The sequence below is a fragment of the Somniosus microcephalus genome, chromosome 7, assembly GCF_052327205.1.
Source record: "Somniosus microcephalus isolate GS21.2 chromosome 7, FLI_Smic_1.0, whole genome shotgun sequence".
Classification (NCBI taxonomy): Eukaryota; Metazoa; Chordata; class Chondrichthyes; order Squaliformes; family Somniosidae; genus Somniosus; species Somniosus microcephalus.
The window spans coordinates 130,503,008-130,528,883 of NC_140993.1; the positions used below are offsets into that span (position 1 = coordinate 130,503,008).

General features: G+C 44.1%; 1 protein-coding gene across 1 annotated transcript; it reads left to right on the forward strand.

The window, feature by feature from the left end:
• Positions 1-20,506: 20,506 nt before the first annotated feature.
• LOC147114886 (transcription factor Sox-17-alpha-A-like) lies at positions 20,507-22,675 on the forward strand. Its single transcript, XM_085992118.1, has 2 exons — positions 20,507-20,974; positions 21,314-22,675. The coding sequence occupies exons 1-2, from the start codon at positions 20,680-20,682 to the stop codon at positions 22,231-22,233; spliced, it is 1,215 nt and encodes a 404-aa protein (XP_085848244.1). The 5' UTR covers positions 20,507-20,679; the 3' UTR covers positions 22,234-22,675.
• Positions 22,676-25,876: the final 3,201 nt, after the last annotated feature.

Below are 25,876 nucleotides of genomic sequence, written 5' to 3' on the forward strand. Positions count from 1 at the left end.
CACACCTGGAGTACTGTGTGGAGTTTTGGTCTCCTTACCTAAGAAAGGATATACTTGCCATAGAGGGAGTGCAGCGAAGGTTCACCAGACTGATTCCTGTCGTATGAGGAGAGATTGGGTCGACTAGGCCTGTATTCACTCGAGTTTAGAAGAATGAGAGGGGATCTCATTGAAACATGTAAAATTCTGACATGGCTAGACAGACTGGATGCAGGGAGGATGTTTCCCCTGGCTGGGGGGTCTAGAACGAGGGGTCACAGTCTCAGGATACAGGGTAGGACATTTAGGACTGAGATGAGGAGAAATTTCTTCACTCAGAGAGTGGAGAACCTGTGGAATTCTCTACCACAGAAGGCTGTGGAGGCCAAGTCACTGAATATATTTAAGAAGGAGATAGATAGATTTCTAGACACAAAAGGCATCAAGGGGTTTGGGGAGAGAGCGGGAATATGGTATTGAGATAGAGGATCAGCCATGACCATATTGAATGGCAGAGCAGGCTCGAAGGGCCGAATGGCCTACTCCTGCTCCTATTTTTCTATGTTTCTGATTCAAAACCTCTTTGCACAATCTTTGCATCTTTGCCATTCATTGGTTGGAAAATTGGACTTTGGAACCAGTTTTTAGACAATCAAATGACAATCATTTTTATCATTACTAAGGATAGTTGGAGCAAGGATGCAAACGATGGACAGTAGGTGAAAAATGTAGATGAAAAAATAAAGAAAAGGCTACAATAGATTCATCATAGTATATTAACAACAAAAACAACTTGTATTTATATAGCGCCTTTAATGTAGTAAAACATCCCAAGGCGCTGCACAGGAGTGTTATAAGACAAAAAATTTGACACCAAGCCACATAAGGATAAATTAGGGCAGGTGACCAAAAGCTTGATCAAAGGGGTAGGTTTTAAGGAGCGTCTTAAAGAAGGAAAGAGGTAGCGAGGCGGAGAGGTTTAGGCAGGGAATTCCAGAGCTTAGGGCCTAGGCAACAGAAGGCACAGCCACCAATGGTTGAACAATTATAATCAGGGATCCTCAAGAGGACAGAATTAGAGGAGCGCAGATATCTTGGGGGGTTGTGGGGCTGAAGGAGATTACAGAGATAGGGAGGGGGCGAGGCCATGGAGGGATTTGAAAACAAGGATGAGAATTTTGAAATCGAGGCGCTGCTTAACCGGGAGCCAATGTAGGTCAGCAAGCACAGAGGTGATGGGCGAATCAGGAAAAATTAAATAAGAGAGAACAGGATAGAAGAGAAAATGAAATGTTAAAAAAGAAGACAGATCAAGCATAAGTAAATAATTCATTTTGATACTTGAATTTCAATTTTGTCTGGTTATTTTTGCAGATTAATGTTGATATTGCTGTAATAGAACTTCTAACTTTTGTGCATCTTTGTTACTTCATTATTATCAGTGTCTGTTTCAGCATCACAGTGTGAGCTAAAAAGTTACAATCCAGCTGGCTGAGGGAGACAGCTATTGGCCTGCACTTACAGTCCTAGAGTTAAACACTGATCACAGATTGAAAGAACGTGAGTACACAATTAACAAATATTTTGTAAGACTTGAAGAATTTTTTTCTTTTACATAGTGGGAGTTATGTGGCATGGACTCCAATCAATAATAATTAATGTTGTGTTGATTAACCTCTTTATAAAGTTGGGTAAATATTTGGCTAAGAATGGGTCTGGAGGCTATTAGGATAATTATAAACATAGATGATCAAATATATCATGGAACAGAATGTTTCCTGTGTTGCTGAGACCATGGAAATGTCATCTGTGGAATGCAATTGGTCATCATTGAAAAATGGAAGTTGAAACGTTAGATTGATATTCTAGAGAGCATTTTGCTACCTCAGGATACCTTGGAGAAATTTCAAGAAGTTCTACCTTCCTGGAAGATTTGACTATATTTACTTGCCTCAGGATAGGAACCAAATTAGAAAAAGCCTGTAAAAGAGCAAGTTGTAAATCTCTGCGGAAGGAATGAGCTTGAAGGACTGGACAGCCCTTTCTCATTCTTTATTTTCTTATGGTCTTATGCATTCTGCACTGCTACTCAAATGTAATGAGAATAAAATTGCAAAAAAGTTTCTCTTCCACTTTCTTAGTATTTTTCTACAAAAAAAATTAAAACATGATGGGTTGAAATTGCACTGTGCGATATAAGTAACAAACTCATTGACACATTGATATGAAATTCTTTTGGCTGCAATTTTAATCAAGGTGTTAACCCATTTATTTTTAATGGATTTCTTACTTTGTGAAAATAAAAAATAGAGGAACTTGATATGGTACATTAACATGCTTATTACTTATATCACACATTGGGATTTCACTCCATATAATGTGTTTGACAATACTGCCTTCTGACAAATCCATACTATTTTCCCCCAGTTTCTTCTCTTGCAGGTTCCTGTGAGCCATACAGCTCCTATTGCAAGTGCTATTCTGGACACAAAAGCAGTCAATGGTCCAATTTTTCCACTACACTGAGAGAGATGTCTATCTTTCATTCGGTGTCACCCTGAAGCTGAGATCAGGAATGCATTGGAGTGAGATTGAGTGTATGCCCCTTTACTTCATAGCCAAATGTGATGGTGTTCCAATGTGCCACAAAATTGAAAATGATCATTCGCATTTATAATTCACAGCACATACTGGTCAGCTTTGTTATTGCATTCAATTCTATTATTTATGTTGATTGTTAAATGTACTTTTAGACTTTAAATTACAAATTAGTTTATTTTAGAGACACAGGGATAGATCTTGACTTTGTGCGATAGTGTAAAATGGGTGATAGCGAATCGGCAGCCCGTTTTACACCTCTCCCGATTTTTATTTCCATTGAAGTCAATGAAAATAAAAACTGAAAGAGATGTAAAACGGGCTGCTGACTCGCTATCACCCATTTTACACGATTGCACAAATTAAGATCTACCCCACAATCTCCAAGAAAACTGCTCCTTTTTGCTTTTCTTACTGTAGCAGTTTTCTGTTTTGAGCTGCAAGGTGGCCTTAATGGTTGAGGAAATTAAATTTCCAAGCTAACCAGTAGTGAGAGTTACACCAATACATTGGATTTGTATCTTTACACCTCCTTTGTCTCCACCACCAAAGCAGCATTATTTGTATATTGCACTGAATACAGTCACTGAGCACACCAACTGACTGTCTGCAGAAATGAATATCAACAGTTAAAGGTCTAGGCCTAGAAATTCAGTCTGGACACTTTTGGGGCGCTAAAGTCGGGCGCTCGCTAAAGTTAGCGCCCGCCGGAAAGTGTCGGCCACATCGCCGAAATTCAGTAGAGTTGGCCCTAAGTTTGGCCGAGCGCTGAAACTGGCGTTGAAATGCTGTGTTCCGGCGCTAAGCCGGCGATGCGGCCTAATAACGCCGAAGCCGGGCGCAGCGCAGGTGCAGTCATGTTTTGATTGACAGCAGACACCCTGACGCCGGCCAGCTCTTAAAGGGGGAAGGGTCAACTTTGACTGCTGCCACGCCCTGCATACTGGAGCCCTGCAGCTAGGCCTCAGCACTACTGGTGTGCCAAAATAGCGCCTGGAGCAATGGAGAGGGCCCGTGAGCGAGCGCAGCGCTTCTCAGAGCATGCTCTGAGTGTGCTCATTCATGGTGTGGAGAAGAGAAGAGAGATCCTGTGCCCGGACAGTGGCAGGAAGGCTCCCAGGAGCCAGTACAGGAGAGCCTGGGGCAAAATCGCCCGCAGGGTGTCATCCACCTGTGATGTCCCCAGAAGTGCGGACCAATGCCGCAAGAAGTTCAACGACCTCACTCGGATGGTGAAGGTGAGTACCCTTTCCAGTGTCCCCCTCATCCTTGCATGTGCACCTCACATTATGGGCAAAGGGACCTCAAAAGCCTAATGGGCAGCCCTCCTCCCGCAGCAATGGCACTTGCATGTTCAATAGCACTTTCTGCACTTAACACAGTGGCCAAGCTATTCGACCATGGGAGGCAGTGCACCCAGCAACAGGGCACCACACTGGCCAAGCTATTCCACCATGGGAGGCAGTGCACCCAGCAACAGGGCACCACACTGGCCAAGCTATTCCACCATGGGAGGCAGTGCACCCAGCGACAGGGCACCACACTGTACTTAGAGGCCGTCCTTTCTCTTGCAGGCCAAGCTGGCGAGCAATGTAAGGAGCCAGGCTGCCACTGGTGGAGGCCGTCCCGAGTACCAGGCGCTCACTGGTCTGGAGGAGAGCGTGGCACGACTCATGCGTGGCCGGGTGACTGGCCCTGTCGCGATCGGCGAGGCAGACCCTGTACTGGTACCCACTGGTAAGGACATGACCAGTTGCACCTCTCTCGTTGCCCTCGCGCTTCAGATCTACATCCTTTCCCACTGACCGACAAATGCGCATAATGCACCACTCAGGCCTCCCTCGCTGACGGCCTGTCCTCACTCTAAAGCTACTCTTGTGCCTTCCTGCTTTCAACTGGTGAGGAGGAGGTGGTCCCTGAAGCGCAGAGAGCCAGGCCCTTGGAGGAGGAGGACGTCGAGGACCAGGAGGAAGGCGGCACATCGGGGGAACCCTCCTCTGCGCCAGGGGATGGCAATGGAGGGGAGACGTCTGGCCTGCAGGAGAGCCAGGGGGAGGTGTTGGAGGGGAGGGCCGAAGCTGGTCCCAGTAGGGTGGACGCACGCGGGAAGGCTCCGGCAGCACGCCGGCCTTCTGCCCAGAGGGGGGAGGTGTTGGAGGGGAGGGCAGAACCTGGCCCAAGTGGGGTCGACGCACACGGGAAGGGTCGGCCAGCACGGCGGCCTTCTCCCCGGAGGGAGAGTCCGCCCTCCAGTCCGGACACGGTCCTCGCCCAGGAGGTGCGCGTTCTTGATGAGATGTCGGCGGCGTCTGAGCGGCGCCACCAAGAGTTCATGGGGGTGGTCGAACAGATGCCTCACGCCATTGAGTCCCTGGCTCAGAGTGTGGCGGCTTTCGGGGAATCACAGGCCAGGGGGTTCGAACAACTCACGGCAGCGCACGACAGGGGTGTCCAGCAACTGGCCGCAGCGCACGACAGGGGTGTGCAGCAACTCGCGGCAGCGCAGGATAGGGGTGTGCAGCAACTCGCGGCAGCGCAGGACAGGGGTGTGCAGCAACTCGCGGCAGCGCAGGACGCGGGTGTGCAGCAACTGGCGGCAGCGCAGGACGCGACTCGCGAGATGAGTGGTGCCGTCCAGACACTGGCAGAGCTGATGCGGGCACATACCAGGGCAGTTCGGGCACTCACTTCCGCCACACTCGCTGTGGCACGGAGGCATCGCCATGGCACCCGCCGCCCTGCTGCAGCACAGCGGTCTGGCCTCCCCCAGATTGCTGCGCTTGCTACACTGCCAGCCCGGCCGAGTGCCAGTGTCTCTGGCGAGCAGTGCGCACCTGCCATCAGCCAGCTTGCCCCCAATGGTGCTGCCGACACTGCCACTCCCCCAGCCAAGGTGCGACGAGCTGCTGTTAAGACTGATGCTGCCCAGCCACAGCTGCAGCAGTCAGCAGGTGGCCCCTCCCGGGCCAGGCCTCGTCTAGGCCGACCCCCAAGGGCATCTGCCGACATGCTTTGTGGCCCTCATGAGCCTTCCCCCAGCCTCGCCACACCCGCAGGGCCCAGGTTGAGGCGGAGCAGCAGGTCGGCCAGGGGCCGGAGAAGCCTGTCTAAGGACTCGCCCTCTCGGCACACCCATTAGAGTGTGGTGAGAGCGGTTTCTTTTATATTGGGGGGCTTGTGTTGTGGGGGGCATTATTTTGTTAAGGCCGAGGATCAAGGCATTTTTTGTTTTCATGGGGGTGTCTCTGTTGTGGGGGGGGGGCTTATTTTTGTAAGGCCGCTGTTGAAGGCCTTTTGGATGGGCAAGTTTTGTTAGTCCTCCCCAGGTTTTGGGAGTGACAGATGTTTTTGACTGTTTTTTGGGGGTCTTGTCTGTTTTTCTGTTTCATGTGGGAAGGGCCCTGAGTTTGTGAAATAAAGCTTTTGATTTATTCAGCATGTCCAGGTGTCATGTTTGAAGTGGTTGTTGCATTAACCGGCTGAGGGCTTGCGGAGCGGCTGCCTCAGGTGCGTTCATTGCCACAGGCCATTCCCTGACAGGGGGCCTAGAAGTGTCGATCAATAAGCCCCCGGCGGACGGCCCTTGGCCCTTGTCGCTCCCTCCTGGGCTGGTCCTCCTCCTCCTCCTCCTCCTCCTCCTCCTGCTCATCCTCCTGAGGTGGTGGTGCAATGCCAGGTGGCAGTGCCTGAGTCCTGCGGATAGCCAGGTTGTGCAGCATGCAGCACACGACGACGAACTGGGAGACTCTATCTGGCGAATACTGAAGAGATCCTCCGGAACGATCCAGGCAGCGGAACCATTGCTTGAGGATGCCTATCGTTTGCTCGATGATGTTCCTTGTGGCTTGATGGCTTTCGTTGTATGCCTCCTCCGCTGGGGTCCTGGGCACGCGGAGCGGGGTCATGAGCCATGTACACAAAGGGTAGCCCTTGTCCCCGATAAGCCATCCCCTTGGTGGAGGCTGTGCCTCGAACATGTCAGCCACAGTTGTCTGGCGCAGGATAAATGCATCGTGGCTGCTTCCTGGGAAGCGGGCATTGACAGCTAGGATGCGCTGCCTGTGGTCACACACCAGCTGTACATTGAGGGAATGGTAGCCCTTCCGGTTGCGGTAATCCTCGGCATTGTGGATAGGTGCCCGCATAGCCACATGCATGCAGTCAATGGCGCCCTGCACCATGGGGAAGCCCGCGATCCTGCCAAATCCGACTGCACGCTGCTCCTGCCTCATGGGGAAGGAGATGAATTGGTGTCTCCTCGCGTAAAGTGCATCGGTGACCTGCCAGATGCAGCGATGCGCGGCGAACTGGGAGATGTTCGCTATGTCCGCAGCAGCGGCTTGGAAGGAGCCGCTTGCATAAAAGTTCAGAGCCACCGTGACCTTCACTTCCACCGAGAGAGACGTCCTGCACATCAGCTGTGGACGCAGATCTGTGTGAAGCAGCTGGCAGATCTCTGCAACCACCTCCCTTCTGAAGCGCAGCCTCTTCACACAATGCGCCGCAGTCATGGTGAGATAGGACACCTGCTGCCGGTATTGCCTGAGTGGGTAAGGCCTACGTTGCCGACGCCTGATGGCCCCTCTACGTCTAGGCATGGCTGGCTCTCTCTCACAGCGTCTGCGAGCCCTTCGCACATAATGCTGCAACTGAGGGTTGGCCCCCCATACAGCCCCCATAATAAAGTTGAGAACAGATAAATCACAATGAATCAAATGTCAAAGCACTGGCCAGAAGCCAAAAATACCTCTCCTATGTTGTCCCAAATCAGTAACCTCTGTCCCTTGGTCTCTGTCCAGAAATCCAAAGCAGTGAAGTCATTGCAGCAAAATGGCTGGGCTTTATAGGTCAGTGTAAGTGCCCTTTAATTTGCGCTCCCCGAGGCCCACAGGGCCTCTTTTGCATTCCACCTCACAGTTCTTAGCAGCGCCACGCCCACATTGGGCGGGCGCCACTGAATTTCCGGTTTGGGGCGCACAAACAGCGTTGCGCGACGATATGACGTCATAAGCTGCGCGCGCACCTGAGCGGGCGCAAACACTTTGCGCCGGCGCTAAATGTCAACTGAATTTGGGCGTCGGTGCAGGTCGGACTGCGTTCAGGCGCTAAGTGTCTAGCGCCGGAAATATAGCCCTTTTATGGCGTTAGCGGCTGGCGCAACCCACTGAATTTCTAGGCCCTACTGTCTTCATGGGAAAAGGTTTTGCAAACCTTAATTTGTATCAAAATGTGAAACTTGCACACGAGGGCTGTTTTGCTTTTTTATACCTATTGAAATGAAAGAAAAGGTTTATCAATCATTATTTTATCAAAGATGACCTTTAAGATGACCATTTTTCTTGTATCTTAATGCTAGTTACCCCAATTTTTAAAAATCATCCAAGTTGTAGCAGAAAGATCTTCAAGGTGAACACTGGAATCTGATGACCAACAAATACAGATAATGAGCTAGAAGAGGTCAAATAATTGGATACAGCACTATTAAAAAATACCTGAAATCAGACTTAGCAATCAATTCCTAGTGTCTTTCTTTAAGGTGGCTTTAACTAATTGATAAGTTAACATAGGATAATATTACAATATGCTTTTATATCATAATATTAAAAGCCTGTGTTATTCCAGCATAGTGTGATAATGGGGCAAAATGGATAAGATCACATTTTGGTTTGGATCACAATGTCATCTTTTGGTGACAACCTGACATTTGTGGGTGTTCATGGTAATTTGCCGTAATAAGTTTGACAAATTAAATTTTAAACACATCTTATTAATCTATGTATTTTTAGCTGGTATGCTCTATTTTAATACAATGCATTGAAAAAAATGGAAACTATTTGCTAAAAACAAACCATCCCATAGAAGTGATAGCTCGCTGTTTGTCTGTGATTGGTCCAGGCTGGTTTGCTACATCTTTGCTTTCCCCTTGGACTCAAAGAGGAAATCATCCTCATTTTGAAGAGGGATGTAACCCAGAAATGATCACTGTCATTTTGTCAGGATGATATCACACACAATCAACACAATGGTGTTTTGGCAATTCTATTCTATTTCTGGAAAGCTAATGATATCTTCAAGACAAGTAGGATGTTAGCACGTGCCCTATTTACAAACATAGTTAGAAAGCTTTACCAATGATTTTCCAGTGATAACAATTTCCTATTCAAATGGAATAGTTACAAGCATATTTAATTCTACAATACAAAAGACCACGGCCTAGAAATTGAGTGGGGTTAGCGCCCAATTAGAGGCGCTAGAGGGCCTTGCGCCGGAATTATAGCCGCTTCGGAAATTGATTTGGGCCCTACCATCGGCGTTAGCCGGTAGCGCTGCGCCGGCACCGATGACGTCATCGGTGTGCGCAGCGTCCCGGTTGCCGTGGTAACGCGGCCGGACGCCGAAATTCAGTTGCGGCCGCCTCGCCCGTGGCAGCCGCAACCAACGATTTTTCAAAAGTTTCTTGCTGGACTTAGCGCCGGTGCATTAAGGTGGCGCGGCAGCCGGCCGCTTTCCCGGCGGCCGCCTGCCCGCACCTCCCTCCCCGGACTCCTCCACCACCCCCCGCGGCACAGGTGTGTGTGGGCCTCGAGCCCGGCACTTCTCCGAGGTGCCGGGCTCATTTTTCGTGCGATTCCACCGGCCAGCGTTCGGCTGCAGGCAGCTCCTCCTTAACAGAAGGAGGAGGCCTGCAGTACCCCAGCCTGCCGCACCGCATCGGGTGCTGCAGCGGGGAATTAGCGCCGCAATCCTGCATTCAGCGCCCATTGAGAGGGGCTGACACCCTCCATTAGCGCCCGCAGCCGTCTGGGCGCGGCGCAGCTGAATTTTTGGCGGGCGCAGCGGCAATTAACGCTGGCGCTAAATTTCGGGCACTACAGCCCTGGCGGAGGCAAACTCAATTTCTAGGCCGCATGTTTTAATAAGTATTAATGTCAATGTCAACCAGTAGAATTATTTATCCAAATAAGTGCACACATTGTATGTACCTTCTATTGCTGGTGCCAGAACTCCCTATAAAACATGGAAAAATCTAAATAAATCGCCTTTTCATTGTATAAATATATTGGTGCAGCATGTTGGGTCTAGTGGAATGTATGTTTGAACCCCCACGCTACTGAGTTTCCAATCTCAGCCATGTTGATTCCTGGAAGTGCCAAAAAGGGTCCAGCTGCCTATTCATGGGTGGATGTGAGCGAAACTTGAAAGAGTTGTCTCCATGATTTCTGTTAGGTAAGGGTATCAATGGATATGGCACTAAGGCAGCTAAATGGAGCTGAGGTACAGATCAGCCATGATCTAATTGAGTGGCAGAACAGGCTTAAGGGGCTGAATGGCCTACTTCTGTTCCTATGTCGAGAAAAACTATTTCCACTGGTCAATGAATCAGTAACTAGAGAACAGAAATTTACGATCACCAAAAGAACAAAGGGAGAGGTTAGATTTTTTTTTAAGTGGAGGGTTGTTAGGATATTGAATGCCCTACCAGAGACTGTGATTGAAGCAAAATCCATAATAGCTTTTAAAAGAGATAATAAATATTGCAAAAAGAAAAATTCAAAAAGCGTGCGAAAGGGGCAGGAAAATGGGAACAGATAGGATCTTTCAGAGTGCATGCACAAGCTAGATGGGCCAAAATGACCTCCTTCTACACTCTATGTTTGAATTCCTCCAATCAGGTTTCCGGCTCACCACAGTACCAAAACGGCTCTCAACAAAATCACAAATCACATCCTTTGTGACTGTGACAAAGGTAAACTATCACCTGCAATGGCTTCTCTTCCCGCTCCTGCATCATTACTTCTGGTGTCCCTCAAGGATCGATCCTTAGCCCATTATTTCTCATCTACATGTTGCCCCTTCACGACATCATCCATCAGTTTCCACATGTACGCTGATGACACCCAGCTCTACTTCACCACACTTTTCTCGACCCCTCCACGGTCTCTTAATTGTCAGACTGCTTGTCTGACATCCAATACTGGATGAGCAGAAATTTTCTCCAATTAAATATTGGGAAGACCGAAGCCATTGTTTTCGGTCCCCGCCACAAACTCTGTTTCCTAGCCACTGACTCCATCTCTCTCCCTAACATCTGTCTGAGGCTGAACCACACTGTTCGCAACCTTGGCGTCATATTTGACCCTGAAATTAGCTTCCGACCACATATCCACGGCATAACTGAGACAGCCTACTTCCACCTCCATAACACTGCTCATCTTCACCCCTGCCTCAGCTCATCTGCTGCTGAAACCCTCATCCATGCCTTTGTTACCTCTAGACTTGACTATTCCCGCACACTCCTGGCTGGCCTCCCACGTTCTATCCTACATAAACTTGAGGTCATCCAAAGCTCGGCTGCCCATGTCCTAACTCTCACCAAGTCCCGTTCACCCATCACCCCTGTGCTCGCTAACCTACATTGACTCCTGGTTGAGCAATGCCTCGATTTCAAAATTTTCATCCTTGTTTTCAAATCCCTCCATGGCCTCACCCCTTCCTATCTCTGCAATCTCCTCCAGCGCCACAACCACCCCCCCCACCCCCCGAGATATCTGCGCTCCTCTAATTCTGCCCTCGTGAGCATCCCGGATTATAATCGCTTAACCATTGGTGGTCGTACCTTCTGTTGCCTAGGCCCTAAACTCTGGTATCCCTCCATAAACCTCTCTACCTCTCTTTCCTCCTTTAAGACGCTCCTTAAAACTTACCTCAATGACCAAGCAGTTGGTCATCTGCCCTAATTTCTCCTTTTGTGGCTCGTGTCAAATTTTTGTCTTATAATACTCCTGTGAAGCGCCTTGGGACATTTTACTACATCAAAGGTGCTATATAAATACAAGTTGTTGTTGTAAAATTCTATTATTCTATGATTCTATGGAAGTGCCCAGTGGTACCTTGGACATCATGGGCATTTTTTAAACATATGCGTAATCATTAAAATGTTTAGACAATGCAGGCGCTGCTGCTTATACCGTGTCAATATTTAAAATTCAATTGCTCTGGGAGCTTTCTTCTGGGCTGCAGAATTGAACCAGTAGCTGCAATCTTAGGTGCATTCACACAACATCCTTAGTTCAGAGTTAAGCAGTTCCCACTTTGCTACAAGGCTAAAAATGATGCATAAACATGGTTGATGTTGGATCCAATCAATCTGAAGACCCAAAAGTTAAACCTGATGTTTTAAGGTAAGAGCTGTAGGTCTAAGACCATTGTGTAAACACTGACTTCAGCAGTTCAGGCCCCAAAGGGCAAAGTTAAGCGGGGCTATGGAGGACAAAATTCAGATCATATCTAAAACCATTCCTGAGCATAAAATTAAAAATATTTTAATGCCACCAAAATTGATTAAACAGTTTTGTTTGCATGCATCATGATGTCACCATGCAATAAAATTCCAACAAAATCAAAATGGAGTTTAGAAATGCCAGTATTAGTCAGCCCTCTGAACCCAAAGCAAACTCAAGAGAACTTCACTCCGAGTTCATTTGCTGGCATGTGAATGTGTTGTAATTGTACCCATAAATGTAGCATAAGATAATGTCAACTAGATAACTTGAAATACATATGAACAGATGTTGATAGTTTTCATTGTTGTACTCACAGAACTAAAACAAATACTCTCTGACCTCCTGATCTGGGATCCTAATAGGTAGATTCAAAAACAAGACCTCTGATATATCAAAATCCATGTTTGTAGAGAGGTAAGTAGTGGAGTGTCATCCAGCTGGACTAGCAACCCAGAGGTTGTAAATTCAAATTCCACCATACTAAATTGTGAAATTAGCAAATTGTGGGCTAGCACCAAGCAAAAGAAAATGACTATGAAAGCTACTGAATTGTTGTAGAAACCCAACAGTGGCTCAGTGGTAGCATCTCGCCTTCTAAATCAGAGGGTTGTGGGTTCATAGTCCCACCCCAGAAACTGCACTGTCAGAGGTGCCGTCTTTCAGATAAGACATTAAACCGAGGCCCTGTCTGCCATCTCAAGTGGATGTAAAAGACCCCATGACACTATTCAGAGAAGAGGAGGGGAGTTCTCCCAGCGTCCTGGCCAATATTTATCCCGCAATCAACATCACTAAAACAGATTATCTGGTCATTATCTCATTGCTGTTTATAGGACCTTGCTGTGCATAAATTGGCTTTGTGTTTTCTACATTACAACTGTGACTACATTTCAAAAGTTCTTCATTTGTAGTAAAGTGCTTTGGGATGTCCTGATGAAAGACGTTATGTAAATCCAATATTTTCCTTTACATATCTGGAGTGGCCTGGCAAGCCATTGCACTCAAGAAGATGTCCAGCACCTTCTCGGCATTAATAGGAATGAACAATAAATGCAGCCTTGCTAGGGTTGCCCACACCCCCAGGACAAATAAAAAAAGAAACACACACCCGAAAATGAGACAGGTAGAAAGCCAAACAAAAGCATATGACAATGACCTGACTCCAAAACCAACCGACCACTGCAAAGCAAGAAGAGACGATTACAATCTAATAACATATCGAGCCGCGTTCAGAATGATGGACTATATTCTGGCACAGTCTAACATTAGCGTGGCAATTCATGAACTTTTAAAGAGACTTTAAAGCGACTTTCCGGCTTTCCACGGGCTGCGTTTAAAGGCGTTCAGCAACGCAAAGTCTACACAGTCACATTTTAGCATAGATAATAGTTTCGTTTATTTAATCAATGAAGACGATAACGCCAAAGAAAGTCACAAGCTTCGACTGCAGGCACATTTACCTACATTGCACTGTGTTCAATACAATGAATATTTCTGTATTACAACCACAGGTTATATATAATGTGTGCTATGCCTCAACTATGCTTCTTTTATCAGATTCTGGGCTTATGGTTTTAATGTATAGAATTTTAGAAAATAAAATTGAAAACGCAAAGCAAGACAAACGCCTCTATTGCTGAGAACTTCAATTCGCTACATATTTGATAAGCATACATTTCAATCCCTTTTGTTCCCTCTCCCGTGGGGTCAAAGGCCCAATGGTTTTACCCTGGGTCCATTCCTAATGACTCCCCACATTGCTTTGAAGCTTTCCTGTACCTAACTGAAAGAAAAGATAAATAGTGAAAAAGCCTAGTCTTGGCTTCCCATCAAAGAAAAAAATGCTTGCTTCAGTTCGCTTTTATTTTGGGATGTGTTTTCCCTAGAAGTCAATCCAAATGGCTGATTATTCATTGTAACTGCCCCATTACACTGTTTTACATTGCCTTTGAAGTCGACATTAATATTTCTCGGAGGGCTTGTTAGGAAGCTGGTTGCGTTAGGTGGTGTACGTACATGCCGTTTTTATAACAATAAAAGGGAACACCTATAACTTATCTCAATTGATCTAATTTTCCTGAAAAAGATCCCTGTCACTGTCCAGGACCCCTAATTGAGGCGGGTCCCAACTCGCCCCATGAGAGAATCAGTAGAATTACTTGGAACCTCCTGAAGTCCTTTCGAAAATACCTCGGAACCAACACGGGTAAAGTAACCTTTTCCAATGGACTTTCAGTTTCCACATATTCCAGCTTAGCCCGATGAAGAGTTATCCTATACTGCCGTGTGTGGGTTGACTGACTTACTTTTTTGAAGTAACAAAAACGGGTTCGTTTTACTAAGGAAAGAGTGGGTTTGTTTTTTTGTGTGTGTACAGGTATTGGGAGTTTAAAAAATTCAAATAGATTTTAGTACAACACAATTATCCCAGGATCCAGATGAGTTTACCTGCGGTACAAGTCCTACATTTACCACGGTTATGTTAAGTTGGTTGTAGAAAGGGCCTGACATTGTCTGCGTGAATATTAGTCCAATAAATTCATTCATTGGCGGTAGGATTCTTTTAATCGAACATATTAATCCGACCCAGATATCACAGTTTACTATTCCAGCCTAAAGACTAAAGAAAAGCTTGCCACTTCTCATAATTGTGTTGCATGTTAGATCAGGTCCGTTATGTCAAGTCAATAAATTGTTAGCGATTACACAGGAACATCCCATACAGGTGTAATTGAGAAAATATACGTGTCAAATCAATCACCAAATGGTATGTCGTTTCAGCAACAAAACGATAAAACGCAATGTAATTAACTTTAATTAGCCGAGCCTATACTTGATAGCAAAATACTGCAGATGCTGGAAATCCGAAATAACAACATGTTATGTTTGAATTAGCCATCTATACATGTCAGGTAAGCAATATCTGGGTGAATACATGATTTTATTATCGTTTTATAGTTTACTGAACCTCAATCAGTTAACCCAGGAAAAATCCGGGGGAAACGAATGCATCTGAATTTGCCAGTGGATCTGTACAGCCCTTGTGTTTTACTACTTAAAATTGCACGTTCGCGTCAACACCAAAGTGCAGCGGTACCTGTATCATAGTTAAAGCTTGCTAAAAAAAATATCTAAACATGTGAGCACCTGCAATAAACAGATAAATAAATAACTCTGTGACTAAGGGGGAAAGATTTCAGTTTTAAACATTTACCAATCGGTGACGCAGATTACAGATAGGCTGACTCGATTTAGAACGGCTAGAGCTGGCACTGAGAACATCAATCTCGTGTTCTGCATCAACATAAAGCAATCCCCTGAATGTAACCTGTGCCTACCTAGTGGACACCCGCAGGCTGTCACCAATCCCACTTCCAAAGCTCTTGCTCTTTGCTTTTCTATCCCAATCCTGTGCCATCTCATCGCCCAATATATGTGGCCGAATCTGTGTTGGAATTGAAGCGCTTTACAATGTAAGCTTGTGTTTAGTGCATTGCTCTATTATTTGGAAAAGGGCAGGCCCGCGCTATTGTAATGTTTTACACATACAAGTTCCGAGGCCAAATCAATTCTTTGCTCGCAGTCAATTGTTTTAAACTGGCTCAGGGAGGGGTTCTATTTAAAAAATGTCATCGGTTCGTCAAAGGTTCTGCTACCGTTTAGTACAAAATAGTTTGAAATGTTTCATTTGAAATCTCGATTACAGTACACGAACTTTGAACTTTGAACAAAATCACGTGGATCCTTGATTAAACTGAAAAGCTGCAAAAGTTTTAAACGTTTTCAAATTTAGAAAATGGAATAGAGACGCATAGGGCGACTCTGGATATAACCTCCTATACAAATTTTGAATGTCACCCAAAACGCAATCAGTTCCCCAGTGACCTGGGTTCGTGAAAAATAACGTCCACCCATCGCACCTTAACACTTATAAAGGCCATTTGAAGAAGCGGATTATTTTATATATATAGATATAGAGAATTGCTAATGCAGATTGCACACGGAGACTGAAGGTAAATTTCATATCTCACCACAATGTAACAGGTCCTTTAACAGTAAGTCCCATTTTAGACGATGTGTGCGTGAGAGAGAGATTTTACCGAAAAGCTGAATGTTGAAAATAATATTTCTAGAAACGTACAATTTCAAATTATACTTAAAATTGTTAAAATATGAGAATACGGGAAGAGTGTTCACTGTCTCTACAGAGACCGCGAATAGAAATATACCGAGAAATAAAAGCGAACTCAATGAGATAGTGAAACAGGTAGTAAGCAAAGTGAGAGAAATAATGTCGTGCAAAAGAAAATTGGAAAAAGTATCACATTCTGTGTACAAATTAGCGAAAATAAGACTTTTTTCTTAAAAGAAAAAAATGATTGTGGTTTCTAACCCGATTTGAATATATTACGTTTGGCGGGGTTTGTCTGATATGGAAGGTGTAAGATAGTGTTATCAGATAAAACTCATTTCTTATCTTCTTCAATTGTCTAAAGTGGTCAGCCTGAGCTTCTTTGGCGACCAGAACGATTTACATAATTAAATACAATAAGGGCAATGTTTTACTCGACACCACATAAAAATCATAGTTCCTCAGAATACATTACTAACACCAATTAGCAGATTCTTAAATCCCACTTTGATCGAAAACAAAATTCAGTCTTTGATCTTAAGGAAACTGGAACAAGTCCCCTGGGTCTCGTGTTTACACTAATCTCCTTATTTTAATACAATGTTTAAATGAAACCTTTCACTTTATTTGTTCAGAATAAATTCGAAGTTATAAATTAAGGAATAAACAAAAATCAAAATACTGTAGATGATGGAAATCTGAAAAGCAAAACAGAGTCTTAGACCCGAAACAACGACTGACTTGTGTCTCTCCACAGACGCTGCCTGACCTGCTGAGTAGTTCCAGCTTTGTCCTGTTCTAAATAACTAACCAGGTATAGTTAACAATGCTCGCTAGCTGTCAGTAATATTAATAACAATCTATTATTACAACTATTCTTCTCAAGTGACCACATGACCACTTCCGTGCTGCCGAACTGCCTGTCTGACTTAGGTTCTGATCAAAGTGTCCTCAAACTGAACATAGGGAAGACGGAAGCCAATGTTTTAGCCACCCACCTAAAACTCCACTCCTTCGTACCGATTCACCCCGCCCCACTCCACCACCACCACCACCACTTGCTGCTCCATCCTGAGCCGAGTTTCAAGCCCCACACTTCATCAGCAAGACTTCCACCTGCACAACTCTGTCAATCACCATTCTTACTGCTGATGAAACCCATACCCATGCTACGGTTACTCAAGGTTGAAAACTTGTTCAACAATCAGCCGCACTAAGACCCGCTCGTGCATCGCTGCCATCCTCAGGGACTTTCATTAGCTCAACCAACCCATTGAATTTAAAATATTATCTTAGACCAATTCCTAGCTTGGCCTTTCTGCTGTCCTACTGCTTTCGCTGCAATATCCTCCATCTCGTCTAGCTTCTAATCTCTTTTACTTCTTTTGTTTCTTTTATTCTTTTGTCCGATTGCAGCCCTGCCTTCGATCTTGTTTCTTTTCTTTCCAGTTTTGAAGAAGGGTTCGACCCGAAACGTCAACTCAAATTTCTCTCCACGGATGTTGCCTGACCTGCTGAGTTTTTCCAGCATTTTCTGTTGTTATTTCCTCCATCTTTATGTTCGCTTCCGCACCATTGCCCCCCGCTCCGCCAACGGTGTCCTTTTTCTGCACCCTTTCCTCCATCATCGGGGACAGAGCCTTCAGTGCCTCAGCCTCACTCTGTAAACCCCTTCACCTCCTCAATTCTCGTTCTATCTTTAAAAGCCTTCTGAAAGCTCAAACTTTCATCGCTTCTTCTCACTCTCCAACTCTGTTTGGTTTCCCTTCCTTTATTCCTTTAATATCTACTCACCTTCAGCCTTAAAGCGCCGTGTAATGTTTTCTATCTTAAAGGCTTGCTATTGATGGTAATAGTTATTATTGTTGAAGTTCCTCCTCGACTTGGAACACTTCCACCTAACTCTGCCGGGGAACAATTCGATATTTTAAAAATAAAATAACAATGTGATTGAAAGGTTCTCACAATTACACAGTGTACGGATAACACGTCTTACAAGTTGACAAAAATAAAACGGAAACGTTGTTCTTGAATATTTTCTTGCGTTAAGTCAAATAAGCAATTGTATATTTATTTTAATGTCGCTTTCGTTCAAAGGAGTCTGGAAATGTAGGGCTGTTCACTCATTCCGCCAGTGTTATATCTTATTACATCTGATCGCAATAAAATCAGATTTATTTTCGCTACTGTTCTGCAGCCTTGAGCATATGACAAGTCATTCATTTTAAGGCAAACAAAATCACAAATTAAACCAATCTATTAAAAATAAACAATAAACTCGTGTCTATGCAACATAGCCTGGAACAAAGTTTTGCGTAACGACTCTCGGTAAACATTTGTATTCTAATAACATTATTTATACTTTACACGTGACTCCTGAACAAGAGATGTAAATGAAGAGGTCAAACTTGGTGCATAGCTTCAGCCAAAACCTTGACTACATGACAGGAAATCATATCAGATTTCCAGTGCTGAAAAATATTGGCATTCTCACACAAGGCTTTTCATTTTTGCTTTGTATAACTTCCCCCTCCCTCTAGTATACACACACGGAACACTGTAATATTGAATAAGATAAGATTGGCAATATATCCAGGGTGCGTCTAATTAAAATCCAATTTACTTTTGTATTCCAAAAGTGATGATTTAAACGTTATTTTCTAGGAGTGCCCTGTATTTTATATTTACTAGGCACCGGCTTGTGTGATTTTCTGTGTTTATGAGGGCGATGTATTTTCATTCCGAGCAGTGTGGCTTCCAACGGTGGTTAAGATATTTAAACAAATGTTCGTCTCTGTTTCGTAACAGGTTCGCAAAACATTTTAAATTCGAAAATTCGACATTAGCTTTTGAAGCAAGTAAAACAGAACTATGGTACAAAACAAAGATAAGGTAATAATACATATCGGGGGTATTTGCATCCTTTCTTACCTTTTTACCTAGAAGTAATCTACTATCATAAACACGTCAATAGTTACATGTGCTTTAAAAAAAACTAGATTCCGGCATGTTAGTGGACATCTAATCTGGTTCTAGGTCTATTTTACAATGAAATGAGAAGGCTTGTTGGAAGTGCACTCATCAGACAAGATTCCCAACTTGTAGCAGATCGAGTTAATTACCCAATGAATGTACTAGGGACAGACGGAAGTCTTTATTTGATTCATATTTTCATTTTTCTCTTATGTGCAAAATGTATTGCTTAAAGCAAACTCGGCACGGCATTTTAAAAATCAATGCATCATTCCATTTTCGATTCAAATACTTAACATTTTTTACATCTTCACAACTAACACTTTACTCATCAACTTTAAACAGAACATCTGATTAATCAGCTTAAATGCATTGTAGAGGGAAAGCCTTTGATCTCATCAGACATCTAATTTGCTAAACACCTTTAACTCTACGAATCAACAACATTGTTTTGATTCTATCTGAACGAAAATAAAATGTTGTTAACGTTCCGATAGAATCAAAACAGTTTAAGATGTTAACTTAAAAATAGAATCTTCAATAGAAACGTTTACATTGAAAGTAAAAGCCCCAGACAATTGTTCCAGGTAGAACCACATGGATAGGTGCGGATTGAGGATACTGTGACTAAAGTCCCAGAAAGGGTCCCGATTCCTATGACATTGTATAGGATACACAGACAGCATTCATAGCTAGCCTGAAATCTGGAATATTCTGCAAGTGTTAGAACGACAACGAATTATTTACTTTCTGATCAAAGGTGGCCGATTAATCCTTGGAACATTTACATTGAAACTTTACTTTAGATCAGCATTAGGTCTTCGGAAGGTTTAATTTAAAATGATACCTTAATTGTATTAACGGTGTCGAATCCAATAGGGACATGATTCTTAATGATACAAAGAGCAACCGTTGTGTTTAGCAAAAAAATTGCAATTAATTTTAAACACTTAGAAAGGCGAGGGGGGGGGGGGGGGGAGACAGCCCTGAAATAGAAAGGAACACTTTATTGAAAGAAAATGCATCCTTTTCCCTGTATAACAAGTATATCATTCCAAAGCTGATCAAGCGCTCGAAACACTCGGCAGGTCAGTCAGCACAGAAATTAATACAGTACATTTGTATTAGTTCAGTTCGAGGATCCAAATTTGCCATATATCATCACAAATAAAATAAAAGTCAATTTATGCAATGCCTATTGACGATTTATATTTGAAGATAATCTAAGTTACAGGTGTTTATTTCAGCAGACTGGGTCTGAATAAACGTCTGTGAATTTTTTTCTTGACTGTTTTAAATCACATTCTCATTAGCCAGCCATGAATGTACGTTGTTCGTAAAAGTTGCTTATAAACAGCGTGAAAAACATTTGGAAATCTCCATAAGTAATCATTATTAATCTGTTGGAGGTGTAAGGTTCCGGAGGAGTGGGCGGTGTGTGGGAGTTTCAGGCCCCGCCTCCTGGAGCCTTTCTCGGAAAAGCCCCGCCCCCGGGCTCCTGATTGGTCGCTGTTGTATTTATCAAGCCCGGTTGCCAAAAACTTTGGAACATCCAAAGCGGAGAATTTGAGTTTGCGAGTGAAGTGTGTGTGCGCTCCCGAGCCGAGCCAGATCAAGCCGAGCCTATCCCATCCCATCCCATCCGATCAGTGTGGAGAAAAGCAGTCAGATCTTTTTACTTCACCATCCGGACACGACTCCACTCCACCAGGAATGAGCAGCCCTGATGCTGGTTACGCCAGTGACGACCAGGTTCAGAGTAGGTGCAACATGGCGGGGATGTTGCCGGCGATGGGATCCTGCCAGTGGGCTGAATCCATGAGTTCTCTCGGGGATGCCAAAGTTGGCAGCGCTGCCGATCAGGCGAACAATCCCGGCAACCGATCCAAGTCTGAAAGCCGTATCCGCCGGCCCATGAACGCTTTCATGGTCTGGGCTAAAGACGAGCGCAAGAGGCTTGCTCAGCAAAACCCTGACCTGCACAACGCCGAGCTGAGCAAGATGCTGGGTAAGTACAAGGGCTGGGGATTCCCGCTTTTAAATATTAGCTGGACTGTGATGTTACTTTGTCCCAAGTACACGCCTGGAGGATATTTCGAACTGACGCATCCGTGAATAATGTAAATGTGTTTCTATGTACAAAATAGTCTACCATTCCTGTTACAGTATAAACCATATAAAGTATGGCAAAACTACGCACTAATAAGTCAAAAGGTGTGATTCTAACTAACTAAATTGAATAAAGTAATAATTGCCGTATACCTGTGATTATTCTGCCCTGTTATGTGGAGTTCAAGTTTGCTCGATAATAATGTGTTTACCGTTTACTTGTATTGTGTACCTGCAGGTAAATCATGGAGAGGACTCTCCTTGGCAGAAAAACGTCCCTTTGTGGAGGAGGCAGAGAGACTTCGAGTCCAGCACATGAAAGAGCACCCCAACTACAAATACCGGCCCAGGCGGAGAAAGCAGATCAAGAGAATTAAGCGGGTAGACACGGGTCTCCTGATGCACAGCATCTCCGAGCAGCAGCTGAGCAATGAGGGGCGCGTTTGCAGCCAAAACATTAACCTAACTTACCACGACACCGGTTACTGTATCCCAAACCAGATTCCTCCGCTCAGCCACTACAGGGAAGCGCAAACCATGGCAACCAATATGGACAGTTTCGGCTTGCCAACCCCGGAGACCTCTCCTTTGGACGTTCTAGAGGCAAATTCTATGTTTTTCCCCCCGCATTTGCAGGAAGATTGCCAAATGATGCCTTACGGGAACAGCCCTGGTTACCACCACCACCACCACCACCAACATCCCGATTACTCTGCCCAGGAAAACCAGGTAGCCATGTTCCGAAGGCACAGAGCTGAGCTGGGTCTTTCCCAGGATGATCAGATGGGACACGACGGTAATTTCCATGGGATGCTCGGCTCTTGCCACAACGTGGTAGCAATGTACTACAGCCAGATGTGCTCGTCAAACAGCCAGCGGCCCCAGCATGTGCATGTAGGACAACTCTCTCCACCACCCGAACCGCACCATGTGGACAACCTGGAGCATCTCAGCCAGGCCGACCTTCTGACGGACGTGGATCGCAATGAGTTCGAGCAATACCTCACGTCGGTTTCGCGATCTGATCTGGCAGGACTTCCCTATAATACACCAGAAGCAAATCCAAATGGACTGATTTCTGTAGAGAGCAATCTGATTTCCTCTGTTCTTTCCGACGCCAGTAGTGCCATGTACTACTCCAATTTCACTTCGGCATAGAGAACTACCTTTGTGCTTTTAAAAGGACTAGGCAAAAATATCGACAGTATTAAAAACCAAAAATGCTTTTCTTAAAACTTGTAATTGTCCTCAGGGTGATTTGCAAAATGTTGCCTGATAGAAAATAACTATTTAAGGTTGTATATTTAAAGTATCTTTGCTTTCATTTGTGCTTCAGATCAATACTACGGGGCCTGTTTTTAGTTTGTGTCTTTCAAAACTACAATTTAAACATTGTACTATTTTATCTCTTGGAATTTTATTTTTTAATGGGGAGATTTGTAGAACCAGTGTCTTCCACAAGCAGCGAACCGCAGTTTGTACTGGATGAGAATTGCTTCAGCAATCATTATGTAAATATTTAATTTCTTATTGAAATGAGAATGTTTTTGTACTTTTTTGCACTTTTTATTACTAGCTAATAAAAGTTTGAAAATTTTAAGATCAGAGTCTGCATTTGTAATCGGATCACATTCTTTTAACATTTTTACAATAGTTATATAAGGTAGGATACCACTGAGGTCATCGAAACCCCAGTGGATGTCAAACAATAGCTCCGCGCGAATCCTCGTTTCCCGGCATTTAAATGCACAACTATAAAAAAGACAGGGCACAACCTCAGGAAAAGGCATGATTTCTAGTAAAAGACTGCGCGGCTGCTTTTAAACTCAATTTCCGATATAAAAAATGTATTATAACTATTTGAATTACCCAAGGGGACGCGCCATTCTGTCATTCAAGTCTTGTGGTTACGGGGTCCAATGCTTGTTTTACCGATAGTTTTCGATACACACACACACAGTTCGAATCAATCCTTTTAATTTTAGTGCTCGAATACTTGTAAAAATGCTTCCATTATCATTTGAACACTGATTTTTAAGACTGTATGGAGAAGCAAAAGAGAGGTTACTCGTAAACATCGAAAAGCTGTCCACCATGAAAATAATTCAATGTTACTGAACCGATTTGTCTTATTAGATTAGCCGCAAAAAAGTAATCAAGAGGAGCAAACCAACGCCGGATAATTTCTCATTAACCATTAGTTCTGATTGTTAATCCTGACTGCCTGACGCTACATGAAAGTAGACGCTGATTCCTGGCTATTAGCAGAGACCATTCAAATGAGCTGCTGTATTCAGTGATGTCCCGCTCCTCCAACCCCTCCCCGCAATAGGCCTGACGCGAGGTTTACATGGTCAAATTCACTATTTAAAGCTCACCAGCTGTTTTTGTAAAAGTTTTTCAGCATCTAAAAAATGTTTGCAGCAGTTCTGAAGGAGGCCTGGGAAGATGAGTTACAACATAATATAAAAATTAATTTACATACATAATTGCATTATATTATATAATAACATTTACCATCAGTTATATTGTATCACGCAAGCGTAATTAGAGTCTTGGGTTTTGTGATTTAAAAAATATTTTTTAACTGGCCATATTCAAGTGGCTATCTTGATTGGAGAATGCAAAAAAATCATAGAATCATAGCATCATAGCATAGTGCAGTACAGAAGGAGGCCATTCAGCCCATCGAGTCTCCATTTCGAAGAGCAATCCAGTTAGTCCCACTCCTCCCCTCTTTCTCCATATCCCTGCATTTTTTTCTCCTTCAAGTATTTATCCAATTCCCTTTTGAAGGCGACTATTGAATCTGTATCCACCGCACTCTCAGGCAGTGCATTCCAAATCCTAACCATTTGTTATGTGAAAAAGCTTTTTCTCATGTCGCCTTTGGTTCTTTTGCCAATCACCTTAAATCTGTGCCCTCGCGTTATCGACCCTTCAGCCACTGGAAACAGTTTCTCTTTATTTATGATTTTAAACACCTCTATCAAATCTCCTCTTGGTCTCTGCTCCAAGGGGAACAATTCCAGCTTCTCCAGTCTATCCACGTAACTGTAATCCCTCATTCCTGGAACCATTCTACTAAATCTCTTCTGTACCCTCTCCAAAGCCTAAAGCGTGGTGCCCAGAACTGGACACAATACAACACAAAATAAATGGTATAGTTCCTTGTATAATTCGTACAAATCGCGAGCTGAGCAGGAAGTTTTTGTTAAATTCTGAATGTAGTGCTTGTCCAGTGTATGCATTATTTCCTTCCTTCAACCACACACTGGAGCAGAGTAAATTCTGTTAACAGGTCACCTACAAGTCCCACAAGTACTCACCCTAGTACTTTAATATTCGAGATTTACAGAGGTCAAATAAAATTATTTTGGTAAATCTCACTATTGCCCCAGTTTATTGTCTTGTCCTCATAAGGATCTGTTTCCATTTCATTCTGACTAATCTTGATTTGACAATAAAATTCACGCTCTTCACCCAACCTAGTGGCGATGTCAACTGTGCCAGGGTAGAAATCCATAAGTAAATGAGCCAAAATGCTACAATAAATCATGAAAGTTCATTTTGCCCTCAAGGAGTCATTAACAAACAGATCCATTATGTAAGCTCGCTTTCCAGCTCTCCCTGTAACCACAGAATTAAATAAAACAAATATTTTAAATTAACTTAAAGAAATGCTGGCGTTATAAATTGTTTTTGTATTCCTCTCGATGTTAAGATTTATGGACTGAACCTCCGCCTGCGCTATTGGATTATTTAACTAATTCTGTTTTTGCCCCCTGGCAGGTGTTTTTTTAAACATTACTCGAGTTTTTTAGGCACTGCGATTGAAAACTAGCCAGAAGATTCCAGCTGTGGTGTGAACAGTCCAAACCCGGCTACCAGCGTGGTGCTAACACCATAACATGCATCCAGTTTTAAAATTCATTCCAAATAAGGGGGGAAAGCCATTTTAACAGAATTAAGTTTAAAAAGACAAGCTGGCGTGGCAGGCCATCGATAGGTGTTAATACTAAATAGTAACCGGCCTTATTAAGAATCTTCATTTATATTTATATGCCAGTAATATTACACATTTTGTGTCAGTGCGATGTGTTTTTGGTTTTGGTATAAATATTTAGGGGAAAGCTAGATAAGGACAGGAGGGGAGGGGGTATATTGATAGGGTTAGATGAAGTAAGGTGGGAGAGGCTTCTGTGGAGCATAAGCACCATCAATGTTTTTTTCTTCGTTCCTGGGATGTGGGCATCGTTGGCAAGGCCCGCATTTATTGCCCATCCCTAATTGCCCGTGAGAAGGTGGTGGTGAGCCGCTTTCTTGAACTGCTGCAGTCTGTGTGGTGAAGGTACTCCCACAGTGCTGTTAGGGAGGGAGTTCCAGGATTTTGGCCCAGCCCCAGCGACGATGAAGGATCAGCGATATACTTCTAAGTCAGGGTGGTGTGTAACTTATGGGGAACTTGGAGGTGATGGTGTTCCCATGCACCTGCTGCCCTTGTCCTTCTAGGTGGTAGAGGTTGTGGGTTTGGGAGGAGCTGTCGAAGAAGCCTTGGCAAATTGCTGTAGTGCATCTTGTAGATGGTACACACTGCAGCCATGGTACACTGGTGGTGGAGGGAGTGAATGTTTAAGGTGGTGGATGGGGTGCCAATCAAGCAGGCTGCTTTGTCCTGGATGGTGTTGAGCTTCTTGAGTGTTGTTGGAGCTGCACTTATCCAGGCAAGTGGAGAGTATTCCATCACACTCCTGACTTGTGCCTTGTAGACGGTAGAAAGGCTTTGGGGAGTGAGGAGCTA